This window comes from Neopelma chrysocephalum, unplaced genomic scaffold (assembly GCF_003984885.1).
Source record: "Neopelma chrysocephalum unplaced genomic scaffold, ASM398488v2 Primary Assembly neopelma1_77, whole genome shotgun sequence".
Lineage (NCBI taxonomy): Eukaryota > Metazoa > Chordata > Aves > Passeriformes > Pipridae > Neopelma > Neopelma chrysocephalum.
The window spans coordinates 3678605-3694686 of NW_020897738.1; the positions used below are offsets into that span (position 1 = coordinate 3678605).

The window sequence follows — 16082 nt, forward strand, 5'->3', positions numbered from 1 at the left end:
AAAGCCCGCCCACCGCGCGCAGCGATTGGCTGTCCCAGGTGCCAATCAGCGCGGCGGTACCGCCCCTCCCTTGCGTCGTGCGCATGCGCAGCGTAGGCGCGGCGGGGCTGGCAGAGGTGAGTGAATTGTCCGGGATTTCCGTGTTTCCTCTTATGTTGTCGTTGTGGGGTCGAACAGCGGGAACAGGCCGAGGGAACGTGGGTTTTTAACCCTGTCTATGAAGAGTTGTCAGTCCTGGTTTCAAAGCGGGCAGAGCCGTATGAAACCGGCTAAATAAAGGCTTATTCCCGGTTTTTCTGCATGTATTTTTGGTTAAAAAATTACTAACTTCTTCAGTAGGTGCCAATAAAAGTTTGCTGAAAAATATTTTCAATTCTTTTTATTATTATTTAATTGTTTCAAGTTATGTTCAACTTCTTATGGATATTTATTCACAAGCTGAAGTATTTTCTTCTACTTTAAGCATAACAGGATGTACTGTTTTAATTGATTATTGCAGAGTGACATTTGAAAGCAGTAGGACTTGACATTCCTCATTATCCATGAGGCTGTTCAGGTCAGACTCCAAGGCAGAAATAATCTCTCTTTCCTCTCTTCTTTTAATATTTGATATCTTTAGTGTTTCCCAAGCGCTGGTAGAAGTGCTTATTGACTTACTGTTTTCCAGATCCCTTTAAAAAATAATAATCCCAACTATTTTAAGAAACCTAATTACATTAAGAACCAAAATTCCATTCAGAATGGTAAATATTCCAGGGCAAATGCCAATGAAACAGTTCAGATATCCCTGAAAACAAACCTGGTTATGAAAATATCGCATAAGATGTGCAGCCAAACTGGATCATCTGAAAACAAGGATTCTCATAGTAAACTCCACTCTCCACTTCCTTTCCAGGTTTCATCCCAGAGAAGCCTGTCCTCACTCCTGTATGAATGTTCCAGGTTTCTTTCATTTTCCATTCTTACTGAGAGAATTATCAGCATGGACACCCTGGATTTTGAGGAAGCAGCAGCTTTCCCTGCCCAGCATTCCCATGCTTCAGGCAGCAAGAAAGAGGAACTCCCTGAATCTCCTTGGACTCACTGAGGCAGAACTGGAAGAACAGTTTGTGAGAGGTGATGGCCCAGGGGGTCAAGCCACAAATAAGACAAACAACTGTGTTGTCCTGAAGCATATTCCATCTGGGATTGTAGTGAAGGTAATTATGTTCTATTTTGTTAAGGCACGAGGAAAAGTTTATATTTATGGTAAAGAATCTCAGCAAGAAGCACCTTTGGCTGTCAGCAGATAAACAAACTGGGGTCAGAGCTGATCTTCCTGGCTTTGCCATGAATTTACTGGTTTGTAGTTTTCAGGTAAATGAATCTTCATTGTAGCTGTCACATTCCTGTCCCCCATGGGAGTGAGAATCTCTTCTTTAACAAGTTGTTCACACTCTGCAGATCCTTTTTAAGCATTTCCCTTACCTACTTCTTGTGAATTAATACCTTGAAATTAATCTTTGCTTCCTGTCACAAGGGGAAGACACAGTTAAGTTAAACTCAAGCAGCTTTCCAAGGTAATATGGAAGCATTAAAGATTAATGCAAAAGCCAGTCTGACAAGTGCAGTAGCAATAATTATTAAAATATATCATCTGGATATAAAAGTTCCAGCTGTTATTGGTAGGTGGATGCTCTTGGCTCTGGGAGGAGGGGAGTTTCTTTGCTGTAATGGCAGGAATATACAGACTGAGAGGGAAAGCAGAAGAATAAACAGGGTAAAGTTCCAGTAAAAACATCCTGTTGTATTTCTTCAGTGTCATCAAACAAGATCAGTGGAGAAGAACAGAAAGATTGCCAGAGAAATCCTGCAGGAAAAAGTTGATCTCTTCTACAAAGGTGAAGAGAGTGATGTTTATAAAGAGAAAAAAGCATCAGAGAAGAAGAAGCAGGAGAAAAAAAGAAGAGCAAAGGAAAACCTGGAAAGGAAAAAGCTTTTTAAAGAGGTGCAACAACTGGATAAGAAATAAACCTGTGAAATACTGACTTGCCCTAGTGGGGTAAGGGAAATATGTCATTAGACCTGAACACACCTTTCAGAATAACATGATGTGGGCTTCAGAGGCACAGCTGAAACACCCAGTGCTGACCTGCTGTTGCTGTAAAGGGATAAAAGCACTCAGGTATTCCTGCTTCTGTCTGCCATCATCTCATTAATCACACTTAGCAATCAGTTCTTCTGCCAAGTTCAGAAGATAAAAGAATCCTTGTTAAAAAGGAACTATAAACTTTCCACTGTTGTTAAGGGAGACAAAAAAAAAATTCAGTAGATTTCCTTCTGCCCAGGTGACACCTTGGGATGCTTTGTAGAGGCTCCAGCACACGAGGAAAACAGCACTAAAAGGTTCTCTCTCACTTCCCATCCTTACTCAGGCAATGCCTTCAGTGACATAAATCCTTTATAAACCAGGTTTAGATACTGGTTGTGCTGCTGTGAACTGACCTGCTGATGGAAGAGACACCAGTCACTGGCTGCCTCCTCCAGATGTGTCAGCTTAACAAGTGCTCTGTCCTGCTCAGCTCTGAGCAAAGTTTAAGCAGCAGCTTTGCAGACCTTCCCTGCAGTGGTGCTGAGCAGGAAGGAGGGTCTCTCCTCAAGTGAGGGCTGGGCAGTCATTTCTTCCAGTTCAGAGGTAAAACTGGGTCATTACAGATAAGGAACAATGTGTGTTGGAAGCTGCCTCCCAAGCCAACAGAGTCCAGTTCATCCAAGCGGTGAATTAATTAACTCTTTTTTGTTTGCCTCTTAATACTGTATTTTGTTCAGGTATCCATAGGTCTGTATGTATTAGCCATCCCATTTTCTTTAAGATTTAGATTTTTTTTTTATTTTATAATAGTGAATTAGTCATTTATTATGTTTATGCCATGCTGCAGTTAAATTTGGGCATGTTGGTATCTAAACTCATTTTGAGTTTCCCATTTTAAACAAACAAATGCAGCTGCATTTCCTTTCTCACCTACTCTGAAGTCACTGCTGAGGTGCAATTTCCTGGTTTTACCCTGTTAACAATTCCCACCTGCTTAACCAGAACTTCTCCTTCATTTTTGGACAGCACCCTCACCAGCTGCCACCAAGTTTTGGCCTTCACCAAAGACCCAAAGCCAGAGTATGGATTTTGAAGACAACAGAGATCTAAAACTCCACCTCCTTTTCCCAGAGACTGACTGCATCCCAACGGTGCCATGGATGGAAACTCAGCAGCAAACTGCAGCCCCTTCCCTTGTCCTTTCTTGAACTCCTGCAGGAAGGTTCAATTTTTATCTGTTTGACAGTTCTTGTTTGTGGAGTGTGAATCTGATTAAAGTGACTGTACATAGTTTTAATACAAACTGTTAATGAAAATAAGCTTTATTACGTCAAGTAATAAATACATACAAAGATGCAAATAACAGTTTTAGTAATTTATCCAGAATTTTCCTTTTTTTTTTTTTGGCAAACTTTAAACTGAAATCTCCAGCCTTAATGTAGGAATTAGCTTTCCAGGACCTTGTTATTATTTAATAGGTTTCCCTATTTTCCATATAGCTCATGCACTTTAAATGGACTTCAAAGCACTAACAGTCATGCAAATGTTTATGCAAAATGAACAAAAAAAGGAAAAATAAGAGAAGGGGGAGGTTATTTCTAAGCAGGGTCTATGCTGTATGACAAATTGTGACTTAGCAGACTACTAGGTACAGCATGCTATTCTGCATTTATTAAAAAAATCCTTAGAGCTTATGTCAAACTTTGAAAGATTGACAGTTTGGGGATAAGTGAATATAGTTGAAGGAAAAAACAGAATGAGGCTGTGGCTGGATAAGAAGAGAACTGAAATATAGCCTGGGAGAGAGAGAGCATTCCTCTGCATGCACTTCAGTTTCCACATTTTAGAAACATTTTAGGGAGTTTTAACGTCTTTACAAAATGCAAACCCTCAGTAAGTTGAAAAATCCTTGGTTGTTTGTTTTTTCTTTTTCATTCTTAACTATACATTTTTGCAAGGGCAAAACAAGAAAGGTAAAACATTCAAAATAAAGGAATTTGTCTGAATGTTTCAAGAGTCAAAAGGAATAAGTGTTACTTTTTCTTCATGAAGAGATGGAAAATCTTGCAGCTGAATTAGTGGGCTAAGATCGTGCGTTTCGTTCCGTCTCAGCCAGGCATTCCCGAACTAATCCTCTGGCATGAATAATGCCTGCAAAAGAATTGGACATGTTTTAAATCATCCCATTCAGGTCACACTTGCAATGACAGCCCACAGGAAGGTTTATGTATTTCTGTCCCAAGTTGCCAAGGCTACCAGAGCAGGTCTCAGAAAAGGGAGGCAGCGCTCGCGCCCCAAACATCAGCTGCTCCTAAACAAGTTTGCTCTCCCAAACTCACATCATAAATTGAAAAGGGACTAAAGCAGAGCACAGTAAGATTTGTAGGTCTGCAGTGACAGGCAGATCTTCATGTGCAGTGTGGACCTACTTAAAATCAAAGACTTAAAGGGAAAAAAAAAGTCTTGCCTACCAGTGAGTTATTTTGCTACAGTGGAGTGACACAAATTACAAAGTTATTTGGGGAGTCATTGTAGCAAGCTCTGAAAGTCTTAGACTCTTGGGATAATTCTCCTTGAGGATGCATCAAAATCCAAGCCATCATAATGCTGCGTAAAGACAAGTTGTGTCTCTTGTAAAAATAAGAGATTTTTTTTTTTATGGTGTGTGCAAAAAGTTACCTCCTAACACTGGCTCAGCTCCCAGTGGAAATCATCACCACTTTACATCTACTCTCATCTGAGAGACAGAATGTGGAATTTTCCACTACAAGTCCTGTTGCCTTGAAGTTCCAGCAATCTGGACCTTGATTCTGGAACTAACCGTAGATTTGTGTTCACAGAGCTGCTGAAAGAACAGAGCTTGAGATAGATTTGAAAATGGGAGATGGACAGATTTTTCTACAACAAAGGAGGTTCTGTTTTGCTGACAGGGCAGGATAGAAGGTGATTTCTCTGCTCAATCATGCTCCTTAACAAGGTGGAGAAAGGGCAGTGAGGCAATAGATGGGGGTTAGTCTCTAGAGATAATGGCTTCTGTTTCTAGAAGGCTGCTAGCCCAGGTCACAGCAACTGCCTTTCCATCCAAGGAGGACTGACCTGGGACGTGATGAGTGCAGGGCTTTGCAGAGGGTTAAACTGCCACAGACGAGTAAAACTGCAGCTGTGGGATCCAGAAACTCCTACTCACAGCAGTGTGTCAGACCTGGATGTGGTGGCAGGACGCCCGGTTTATGCAGCAGAACTACTCTGAATAATGTAGAACACTGGGAATTTGGCCAGTTTTAGAGGTCAGTAGGAGCGGGTGGAGCTGGGGACAGGGACTTTATTCAGGAATAACCTCCATGGCCATGGAGGCAGCAGTCACGTGGTTCCCCTCAGTCACTTTTGCTCTCACACTTGCACATGCTCCTTCAGCCATCAGGCTCCCAAAATGGAAAGAGAGGTACGTTTGTGACCAAAAGATGGCAGCAAAAAGTATTTATTTGGGATTCTTTGCAACACAGGCAAGTCACAGTGGCAGCACTGAATCTTAAACCTACATTAACCAACAAATGAAATACTCGCTTCAAGAAGCAGCAAAACAACTTTTCCTCCCCAAACTGAACCATCCAGCTCAGAGAAGGTCTGCATCTCCCTTGGTCTCTCTCAAGCTGTCCCCATTAGCCTATTGCCATTCATGATCTATTAATACTGACTCAGGCAATGCAATAAAGAGAGACTCCAGCAACATTGATTTTAGCTGGGCCAGATTCCACTTACCACTCATCAGCAGACTTTATTGCATCCTTTCCCAGAACAGCTACTAGTCATTTTATTGCATGTCACGGCAGATATATTACTCTCCCATAATGGTTGAGCCTTAAATAAAGCTTTGTAGTCTTGGGTAAATGTAAAGGATTTGCAAGGTGGTGAAGTTACTCTGTTACAATAACATTCCTATTCCGGGTCAAATGCATGAGCCAATCTCAGCACAAGGACCACGGGAAGGGAGGAAAAGGTAACCATGTTACACTGGCAAAGGACTGAACTGGCAGCACAACTGTTGTCCATGGCCTTTCAGGGTCATTTCAGGAGCTGGAGCAGTGGAATGTCCCACTGCTCCTTCAGAAATATCCCTGCACGTCCCCTGCAGAGGACAATGTCAGGCTGATGTCACCAGTGGGGCATGCAGGGGTTTCTTTTACACTGCAAGGAAAGGGCATTTATTACCCCTTTTAGCTGACAAAGCAAAGCCACAGAGACTCATCAGCCAGCCCTAAAAGCTTCTCTGGCCCTTTCTAGTGGACTCTTAATGACACCACAACCACTTGACAGCAGGTAACAGAACATTTATGTTTGACATCTCAGCCTGAACTGCCTTCCCTGACACCTTCTCTCCACCAGCCCCAGCGTGAATTTCCACAAGGTTGTATTTCTTTAGGCAAAATGCACTTCAGTGAAGATTCCTGGGCCAAGAAGGTGGGAGATGTGTATGAGAAGAAGTAAACAATGCTTGACTGTGTATTTTGGAGACTGGGGAGAAAAGGGAATTGAAGAGGCAAGTAAGTCACCAGGAGCCTGAAAGAATGTATCCATTAAGGGTTCTACAATAGGGTTTGAATTATTAACTGGAACTCTCTGTGTGCACATGAAACACATTTTGTCACTGTTTATCTATCAAATACAGCACAGACAGAGCATCCCAAGGTTTCAGCTGCTGGTTAATACTTCCAGTTCCATGAGGAGCTCAGGCTGTCTCCTTTCAAAGGACACTGCTGTCATGCAGTTGGACACAAGCAGTCAGTGCACAAAGTGTAGGGGACACGATTATTGGTTTAAAATAAGTTTAAAAGTTACCTCTTTTTAGCCTCTCCATCGCACTTTTGCTCCCAGCATATGTGGGTCTAATCTCTTTTCCTAATTCTTCTATGATAGCTAGAAGTTCTGCATATTTGCTCTGTGGTACTTGACTGCTGCTGGTACCCTGTGGTTGAAAGTAGATTAATCTCAATCAAATACTGTAAAAACAAAACAATTACAACAAACAGCAACTGTTAACCCTGTTCCTGCTTTTTCAGTGTTGAGGTGTATATTTTGGGGAGAAGTTAGCTGGGCAGGGAGAGTGAGAAGAAAACTGTACAGAAATATTCATTTTTTAACAAATAACTTTAAAATATGTTAGAGCCCTTACTAACATACTTCAAGACGTTTCTCTGTGACTCACACAGGATGGGACTAACAGTTAATTAGTAACAACCTCCCTCAGCACTCTGCTTAGTCTAATTTGATCCCCAGACATGTGTGAGGAAGCAGTCCTGCCATTTGGGTTTGATTTCAAACCTTGGTGGGAGGGAGGAACACCTCAGATTACAGGCCACAATCCGTGCTACTGTGCAAACGTGGGGTCAGTGATCTGATTAAAGGAAAATAAGCAGAGCTGTACCTGCATCCCTTGTGTATAGCCTAGAGATGGGGGTCCATAGTCATTTATGAGCTGTCTGTATTGTGCAGATGTTGCCATACTTGTGGAGGGAGAGTGAACACTCCCAGCTGTAGAGAGAAAAGAGAGAAAAAAAATCTATTATTATCTAAAGATCAATTAGTCTGTTACATTGGGACACGTTTTAATCACTTGTTTCTAAAGCTGTGACCTCTCACCTTTGTCTGGGATCACTAATGACATTTCTGAGTGACACTGCAAGGAAGAGAATGGTTAAATTAATGCCTCTAACGTTTGCTGCACACTGGGAAATGACACAGCCTGCAACACTATCAGTGCAAACTGTTTGCCTAAAAGTGAAGCCGAGCGTAGCATGACAGGTTGTTCTGCCCAGACAAACTGTAAATATTAAGGAGCCCTATTTTTGCATATATACATTCCACACAGATGAGTCTGATGTACTGGGCTATTTTTACTTTTTCAGTGCAAGTTATCTGAAAGTAATTTTGCAACTCAAAGTGTCATCACATGGTCAAAGCAAGTTACCCTCAGTACTATTTTCAGCCAATGCCAAAACCATTCCTAGGGAACAGTCAGTTGAGGTGGATCAGATCTGCTGCTCATTGTGTGACACCAGAGCTGAGCAGTGCTGCCATTATTCCTCTTCGTGTGATATCAAATGTTTTTAGCCAGTCAAATTGTGCTATATAAGCAAATCAAAGGAAAAACAACATCACTTTGGATTACTTTTTCTAAAGGTATAAAACATTGTATTCACATCTAATGAGTTTTGAATCCGGAGTTCCAGAAACTGACTCGTGTTCATTGACAAACTGCTTCAGAAACAAAACACTTCCTCCCCCTTGCCCTGCAGTGGGAAGAATTTGGGTCTGAGAAACAACTTCTAGGTTTTTCTTAGGGGGCTTAATTATGCTGCCCATATCACAGCTGTGCTGGAGGGCCTGCTGGTCCTGGACTTACACTCAGGAGCAAGGGAGCACCACAGCACCGAACTTCTTCACTCCTGCAGCTCCCATGCCCTTGCATCCATGGATGCTGCTGCCTTTGCCTGTAGGCACAGACACAGACTGCCTGCTGTCTGGAAAAATCTCCCCCCTCACAAACTCCTCTGCTGAAAATTCCCAACTGCCTTTCATAAGAGGAACAGATCTCATTTACCAGCCTTCATTTAAATCTAAATTAAACTGATGCTAAAAGTCACTGGGGCTCAGTACTATGTAAATCTCTAGCTTTGTTTTAAAGTTACAAGCGATTTCATTCCTATTTTCCCCTCACTACAAAAAGAAAAGGCCAGTAGTTACTCTGTAGAAAGCTCTGATCATAGTGGAATAGACTCTTGTCCTCAGTTGGGAAGGCTCTTTCCATTTCAGAATTACCTCAGGATATCACGGGGGTGTTTTCTTCATTACAAGAAGAAAATTTGTGTTCTTAATTTTTTCTTGTTAACCAGATGTGAAATCCCCTCCAAAAAGGCAAATTGGGCCGGTCACTAGGTCACCTTAAAGAAGCAACGTTTCTCTGTCTTTAATGAGCTGCTGAATCTTACGGCATTACAGACCTGCATTTCCATTGCTGAGGTTTCACATGGAGCGAATTTTGCTTAAGCACAGTAAAACCCCAAAAAAACTAAACACCACACCCACAGAGCAGGGCACTGGGAAGGAACACCACAGTTGTCAGCTACTCTCTCAGTTAGTTCTTCACATTATCAGCTCAAAATACACACCAGTGTAAGATTTCTGTGTGTGCAACTCAGTATTTCAAGTCCAGATGACTGAATTTCAACAGTTCCCAAACATGGCACAACAACAAACCGCATCTTTTTTTCCAAGGACTTCAAAATGCTTCAAAAACATTAATGAGCCCCTTGTGCTGCAAGGTAAGAAGGTTTAATTACCTCAATTAAGCAGAGAAAGGCTTAAGTGATTTTTGCTCATGTACAATAAAGCAAAAGACCTATCCTGCAAAGACTTGTTCCCAAACTGCTGTTGTAAGCAGTCACATCCAAGACCTGGATGCTCCAAACTGGTTCAGAACAAGGCAGCAACCCGGCTCAGGAATCCTGCTCTACCCAGCAGCAAAGCTGAGCTGCAGCCCATGCAAAACCAATATTGATCCCATATTGGTTAATGATAACACACTGATTAATGACATCAGGAAAAGGTTTTTCACCCAGAGGGTGGCTGGGCACTGAACAGGCTCCCCAGGGCAGTGGTCACAGCACCAAGGCTGTCTGAGCTCAAGAAGCATTTGGACAACGCTCTCAGGCACATGGTGGGATTGCTGGGGTGAGATGTGCAACTATTCCTGGTTTTCCTTTGCTGCCTGTGAACCAGGGTGGCAGCTGAGCTGTGCCGATGTCTGTGCAGGGCCAGGATTTGGACTCGATGATCCTGATGGATCCAACTCAGCCTATTCTATGATTTTATGATAATATAGTCCAGATAATTTAGTGACTGTTTCAGGTTCCGTTTAAGCAACGACACGAGCTTGGTCTGTAGGAAATAACACAGCAGGGTATGTGTGGGTTAGAGAGAAACTCTGTTAGAAATGTGATGTGCCAGGACAAAGCAGTGAGTGGATCCAGGGGCTGAGCAAGAAAGTTTCACAGTTGTGGAAGCAGGGCAGCGCTGGGCTGGTGTCAGCACGGGAGCATGAATCCAGCAGGGAGTCAGTCAACACGGAGGGATAAAAGCAAACGGAAACTTCCAAGGCTGAGTAAGGAGCTGCGGCCGGAGCTGGCTGTGGCTCCTGGTGGGAAGGAGCAGCGCAGGAGCCGCGGCTGTGCCGTGCCCGGGCGGTGCAGAGCTGTGCTGCAGACACTAGAGGCCATCGCTGAGTGCGCCGTGCCCTGCCAAGTGACAGAGCGTGGTAACCATGGTGAGTTTACCCGTTTCTTTGCAGTCTGCATCAAAAATGTAATAAGACATAATGCCATGCGCCGACCACTTTATCAGCAGCAGCAGCAGGCCCTGAGAACAAAGGAAAGGATTTGGCTTGGCCGCAGCACCAGCCTCCACACATCCATGTCAGAAGTTGTGCCAGTCAAACTCAGCTGAAGGAGGGGGGGAAAGGAAAAATCCTTGATTTCACCTCAATTTAAGATGATGCAATCATGAAAATGAAATTAATTGGGGGGGTATTAGTATCTCGCAGGGCGACAGACCCTGAGCTTTTTGACCTATCACTTTGTATGTTAACCTCGAGGAGAAACCCTGGGTCTTGGCTGACTATTACTCAATTAACCCAAAATTCAGCTGCGTGTCTGAACAGCCTGTATATCTCGGCTTAAAAAAAATAAATCACCAGATATTGCCATTATAGCTAGAAAGAAAAATTAGGCCAGGAAGTCTCACAGTCAATACCCAGTCAAAAATCAGCGTGATGATTAGGTATTCACTGGAAAGAAAAAAAGGAGGGGGGATCTAAATCGAGGTTTGCTCTCTCACGTTAAAATGACAATGGAGACAGTTAAGAACTGACAGGATCGAAAAGGGAGTGTGCTTGGTACTGAATTTCACTGACACCTTGTATCACATCCCAAATTGTCTTAGTGCTTGCTGTTGTTTAAAACCTAAATTAATACACATACTTTCCTCCCTCCACTTTCCTAATTAAATGTACACAAAACCTTGTGGATCCCCATTTATTCTTGTACCAACAATGTCTTTTATTTCTGTATTCAAGCAGAAGACTGCCACAAGCATTTTTCTCACAAAAATATAGTGATTTTCTTGTTAATCAATATTAATCTATATTAATTGAGGGGAGGTACAGCAAATAGAAACGAGATTTTGGTATCCAAATCTCTTCCTTCCAGCCCTCTCTCTGAGCCCAAATTAACATCCTAAGAGACAAAGGATCTCAAATCAATCTTTGTTTGCCTAAACTCCCACTGACCAGGAATCTTGTCATTAATTCCTGATAGGTTTGTAGGGATCCCTTCAGCTCCTTTGCTACTATCTCCAAGCCTAAACAATGATGATCAATTTGCTGATCCAAGTTTTAATTCTCAATTCCCTTACTGCTGCTTGCTGGAAAATAACTGGGAAAGCACCTTGCTGAGCACCCTGCAAGGAAGCAGCAGGAGCAGGAACACCAGGACACACTCACCTGATCCACTTCCATCAGATGCATCCACACAGCTCAACTGCCACCCTGTTTCACAGACAGCAAAGGAAAATCAGGAATAGTCACACAACTCACTGAGTTACTCATGGAGAACTGACTGAGACAAGCCAAGGACCAATCCCACTGGATTGTGTTTCTCTACTGCCCTGTACTTTGTAAGGTCCTGTAAAACTGCAAAGGCAAACTGCCATTTTACAGACTCTTTCCCCACACGAACATGACAGTGTGGAAGAAGAGATACCTGTACCTGGAGTTTATCCAAGGTACGTGGCACAGGCTGTGGAGTCTCAACACTTCTCCCAGTATTTCACAGACCCTTCAAGCTGAGGCTGTTGGCAGCATCAAGGCTGTTGCCATTTTGGGGGCAACAAAATAGCCCAGTATACAGCTCTATATAGCCCAGTGCTGGAGGTTACTGCCTCTGCCACACCTGGGGGACTTCATCTGCTTCAGGTGATGGCAGTTGGATTCCTGACCCTATGGGGTACAAGGTAACAAGGCTGGAATAGTTTAACTGAGAGGATATAAACTGGTCTCTCCTAAACTGGACAACTTTGCAAGAAAACACATGAGAAATGCTCCTGTAATCTGCTCTGACAATGCACATTATGAGGCATCCTCAAGCACCAGGGCAGAGGTAAAGCCTCAACCAGCACAGCCATTTCTGCAGTGCAGATCTCAGCACAGCTGGAGTGCTTTGGCTGACTGCAGGAATATTTTATTCCTGAGCCCTCCACGCACTTTGGTGTAAGTTCAACAAGAACTCCTTGCCATCCATGGACACCACATGTCTACACAAGTAGATGCACTGCACAGCCAAGCCACACACTGAATTCTAACAGGACTTGCCAACCCAGAGTGCAAACACACAGCCCCCATTTCCCCCAACCTTCTCATAAATTTTTTAATTTAAAATAATGGACCCTGTTCTCATTTGCACAAAACATTCCTTATAGCATTAGCTGTGAAAAATGTATTTTCACCCACTATTTCTCCTTTAAGCAGCCCTTCTGGAAGAAACAGACCTTTCTTTGAATAAAACTATTTCCTTTTAAAAAAGCGCAGTGCGCAGACACATAAATATGTTCTCAAGAACTGGGACATTCTTTATCAGAACAGCCAGAGGCCTTGCTCTTTTGATCTGTCACACTCTGGGCCTTTCCTCGAGTACTCTCGTGCTATTAAATCTTTCCATGTGGATAATGGTCATGTTTTATGTCTCCTCTTCCTACCCTCCCGTCTTCTTTTTTTATCAGAAAAACAAAAGCCAGTCCCTTGGACTCCCCACCATTCTTCTTTTCCAGCTTAAGCTATTTCTACACGAGCAAGTTATTTGGCACAACAAGGAATAGATCAAAAGATGAAAGCATTTGGTACGTGTACACCACATGTAGTTGGCCTGAGGGGGTATGACTTAAGGTTAGATTTTAGTCTGGTCCCCCAGACTACGGGGGTATGGTTCCAAGCTGTTCAATCTCTAGTTTGGATCCTTGTGTCCCCATTAAAAGGGATGCAGCATCAGCATTGCACAATTGGAGCAGAGCTTCTGGATCATTTTATCCGAAAGGAATCAAGTTAGCACGGATCAAAACCATTCTGCAACTCAACCAGCATGGGATGGGTGGGGACCATGTGAGGATTTGCTGACTGTGAAAACCACACTGTTGCTCTGAAGTGAAACACTCAGGTAGACAAAGCCAAAAATGCCAGTTTTCTAAATGCCCAAACAAGTCCACCTGAAAATTGCTAATTCTGAAACATGTTTAGCGAGCTTCTTTTCAGACCGTTTTCAACTTCCCATGGACTTCCAAGAGATCAAGGATCCAGCAAATTTCAGTTTGAATGAGAGAGGGGAGTATATTTCCTAGAAATTATCTCCTCTGCTCAGGCACGAACACTTTGCTCTCTGTTCTGCCTACAAAGAGTATTCTTTCCAGTACTCCCACTCCAAAAACAACCTCTCAATATGGACAACAATATCAAACAGAAGCTGTCTCTGTAAAGGGCGACAAGCAAGCCACGTGCTCACGCAAGTCTGCACTGCAGTGTAATAACACAAGGACCGGCCTCGTGTGCTGGAACCGTTTCTCAGGAGTGAATGGGACTGGTCTCTCCAGCTGTAACCTTCAGCCCCAGCCAGGGAAATTATTTTGTTTCACCTCTCAGTGAGAATTTGCACTTTTCCCAAGAAGCTGCTGGTTGCTGGGAGGTGTGGCAGGTGCACCCACAGCCCTGCTGGTCCCCAGCTCCAGCAGCGCCTGTTGGACAGGTCACCACTTGTTCCTGTGGAGCCAAGACACGGCTCCTTCCCTTGTCACAGCCTGCTGGAATCTGTGCTTCCAAATCCTACAGACAACAGTTTTTAGCCTTTATTATACAAACAAGATTTTGTCTCAAAACCTGACGTTTCTGCAAGAATGACAATAAAACTAAAGGAAAATCCCAAGTAGTTTCTGCTACTGTAGCTTCTGGATCTTAAAACTCCTTTTCTCTGACCTGTGCATACTCTGAACAAAATAGGAATGCTGAATATCCACTGAGCCAGAAAACACATGGAAACAGGGCGAAAAACAAACTACAGATCAGTTCACAGCTGGTGTAAATGTCTCCATTCCACTTAAGTCAATGGAGATGCACTACTTCACCTCAGCTCAGCAGCTGGTCCCGTACAGAGAAACAGTCAAACAATATGAAACACAAGACAGATGAGGAGGAAACAGCACTTCCTAGGATTCAGTAGGATAAGGAAGAAAACAGAAACAAATCAAAACATGGTTATTAAAAAAGGTAACAAAGGTTCCCCTGCGACACTGCAGGGTCAGGTGAGGCTGGGAAGGTAGAGCCACAGCACTGCAAGTCCCTACCAGAACAACCTTTTGTAGCCCAGGCAGAGAAGGTGCTTGTGCAGGAGATTAAATGGGGCTCCCCCAGCACAGGCAGCTTGGATCTGACAGCCTGGGATGCTACAGCCAGAGCCCAATTCCTGAGCACACCCCTCCAGGAAGGTGACTGGTAATTCAGACAAAACACTGTAAGCCCAGTGCAGCCACCCCGGGCCAAGTGTCAGCACTGACCTGGGCATTGGGGAAGAGGAACAGGCATCAAATTCTGCTGTGACAACACTATCTCGTTCCCTCAGCCTGGTGCAAGGCAGAGGAGTCAGCACCCGGATACTTCCAGCATCCTGAGTCACTTGTGGAGCAGCTGCATTTTCCTCACCCACAGTCATCCCCAGATCTGCCGACAACCCACAAAGGCTTCCTCCCCATATTTCCTCCCACACACAGCTCCTCTCCCTCTGGACTTCAGTCCAGGATTGGATTCCCAAAACATGCTCCCGTGCAAGAACAGAGCCCAGTCACCCACCAACCACAACTGCTTCATCTCACTGATGTGCAGTTTAAACAGAATTTTGCAGAGTGGCCACTCTCAGCCTAAACTTGAAAGGAGTTTGCTCTGCAGCAAGGACGCAGCTCCAGGAGCTGAGTCGACACTGTCTTCCCAAATACTCCTGCACCAGAAGCCCTGCACTGCAGGGAAGCAGCATTACCTCCCAGAGGAAAATCCCTGTGAGATCCACAGCTGCCCAGAGCCCTCCGTCGGCCGAGACCAAAATATTCAGCATTCATACAGAGAGGCTTCTGCAGGGCTGATTTCAGGCCAAAAGGGACAGATTTCCTGTTTTCCTCTCCTCTGCAGGACGGGGTGGGGGGGGGGTCCTTCACCCCAGGTTTGGAAGCAGACCTAGGATTTATCCTCCTGGCTGGGGGGCATTTAATTTAAGCACAATAGAGAAGCAGTCTCCTCCAAATCAGAATTAAGCTCCAGAAAGGAGGGGGCCATTTGCAGTCATATCACTCTGAATGCGATATGTGCAACTGCAAGGACTGCTTTGTCTAAGTCCCTTGGCCTTAGGCCACGGTGCTGGCAATACCACCAGCTAGAGGAAGAGCTGGTGCGTGAGGATAATGGCAGAAGACAGGGAGGGAAGAGAGAGCCCATTTTGGATTCAGAGGAGGACGTTCTTTCATTGAAAAGATTCTGGGGGTGTTGAGGATGATCCGAACTCAGAAGAGAGGACAACTTAGACAGGAATAGTTCCAGCATGACAGCAAACTGCTGCTAACTTGCCGTTACGAGGCAAAAAGGAGGGTTGGGGGGAAGGGGAAGATAAAACTGCATGAAAGAATCTAAAGCCCTGCTCGCAGCCGGAGCGTTGGAAAGCACCGACACGGCAGCGAGAGGGCTGGAGACAGAAACTTCCCCGCTCGGCTCGCATTGTGCGCGGCATGTCTGAGCCGGGATTTCGCAGTCCCCGCTCGCAGAGCAGCCAGACTCGGATCCCCCCCACAGCATGACCTAATCCCCACCCCTCACCCACCATCGCAAAATACCACCTTTGTTTTCCCTGCAATTTTACGGCTGTTCCGGAGAGCAAGG

At 44.2% G+C, this 16082-nt stretch overlaps 2 protein-coding genes across 7 annotated transcripts; one reads left to right on the forward strand and one right to left on the reverse strand.

Annotated features, from left to right (window-relative positions):
• The first annotated feature begins 82 nt into the window (after positions 1-82).
• On the forward strand, positions 83-3431 carry CUNH12orf65 (chromosome unknown C12orf65 homolog). Of its 4 annotated transcripts, none has more exons than XR_003535205.1 (4): positions 511-556; positions 896-1199; positions 1799-2164; positions 3098-3431. XR_003535205.1 is itself a non-coding variant. In XM_027689624.1 (4 exons), exons 1-3 carry the CDS (start codon positions 543-545, stop codon positions 2009-2011), a joined length of 531 nt encoding a protein of 176 aa, XP_027545425.1. In that variant the 5' UTR covers positions 511-542; the 3' UTR covers positions 2012-2041; positions 3098-3431. The 4 variants fall into 4 exon arrangements, 3 of the variants coding, with proteins under 3 accessions (XP_027545426.1, XP_027545425.1, XP_027545424.1); XM_027689624.1 differs by having other exon boundaries at positions 1799-2041; XM_027689625.1 differs by lacking the exon at positions 511-556 and adding an exon at positions 83-116 and having other exon boundaries at positions 1799-3431.
• CDK2AP1 (cyclin dependent kinase 2 associated protein 1) lies at positions 3376-16082 on the reverse strand. 3 transcript variants are annotated; one of them, XM_027689629.1, is made up of 4 exons: positions 16040-16082; positions 7494-7600; positions 6908-7034; positions 3376-4222 (listed from the first exon to the last, which is right to left on the reverse strand). In XM_027689629.1, the coding sequence occupies exons 2-4, from the start codon at positions 7569-7571 to the stop codon at positions 4155-4157; spliced, it is 273 nt and encodes a 90-aa protein (XP_027545430.1). In that variant the 5' UTR covers positions 7572-7600; positions 16040-16082; the 3' UTR covers positions 3376-4154. The 3 variants fall into 3 exon arrangements, with proteins under 3 accessions (XP_027545430.1, XP_027545428.1, XP_027545429.1); XM_027689627.1 differs by lacking the exon at positions 16040-16082 and adding an exon at positions 15193-15492; XM_027689628.1 differs by lacking the exon at positions 16040-16082 and adding an exon at positions 7709-7729.

Coding starts and splice junctions, on each gene's coding strand:
- CUNH12orf65 (XM_027689623.1), top strand. Junction 1,200..1,798: donor CATCTGGGATTGTAGTGAAG/GTAATTATGTTC, acceptor GTATTTCTTCAG/TGTCATCAAACAAGATCAGT.
- CDK2AP1 (XM_027689627.1), bottom strand. CDS start 15,271: ATGAATGCTGAATATTTTGGTCTCGGCCGACGGAGGGCTCTGGGCAGC. Junction 7,601..15,192: donor CAGGGATTTTCCTCTGGGAG/GTAATGCTGCTT, acceptor TTCTCTCTACAG/CTGGGAGTGTTCACTCTCCC. Junction 7,035..7,493: donor GCTATACACAAGGGATGCAG/GTACAGCTCTGC, acceptor TTTCAACCACAG/GGTACCAGCAGCAGTCAAGT.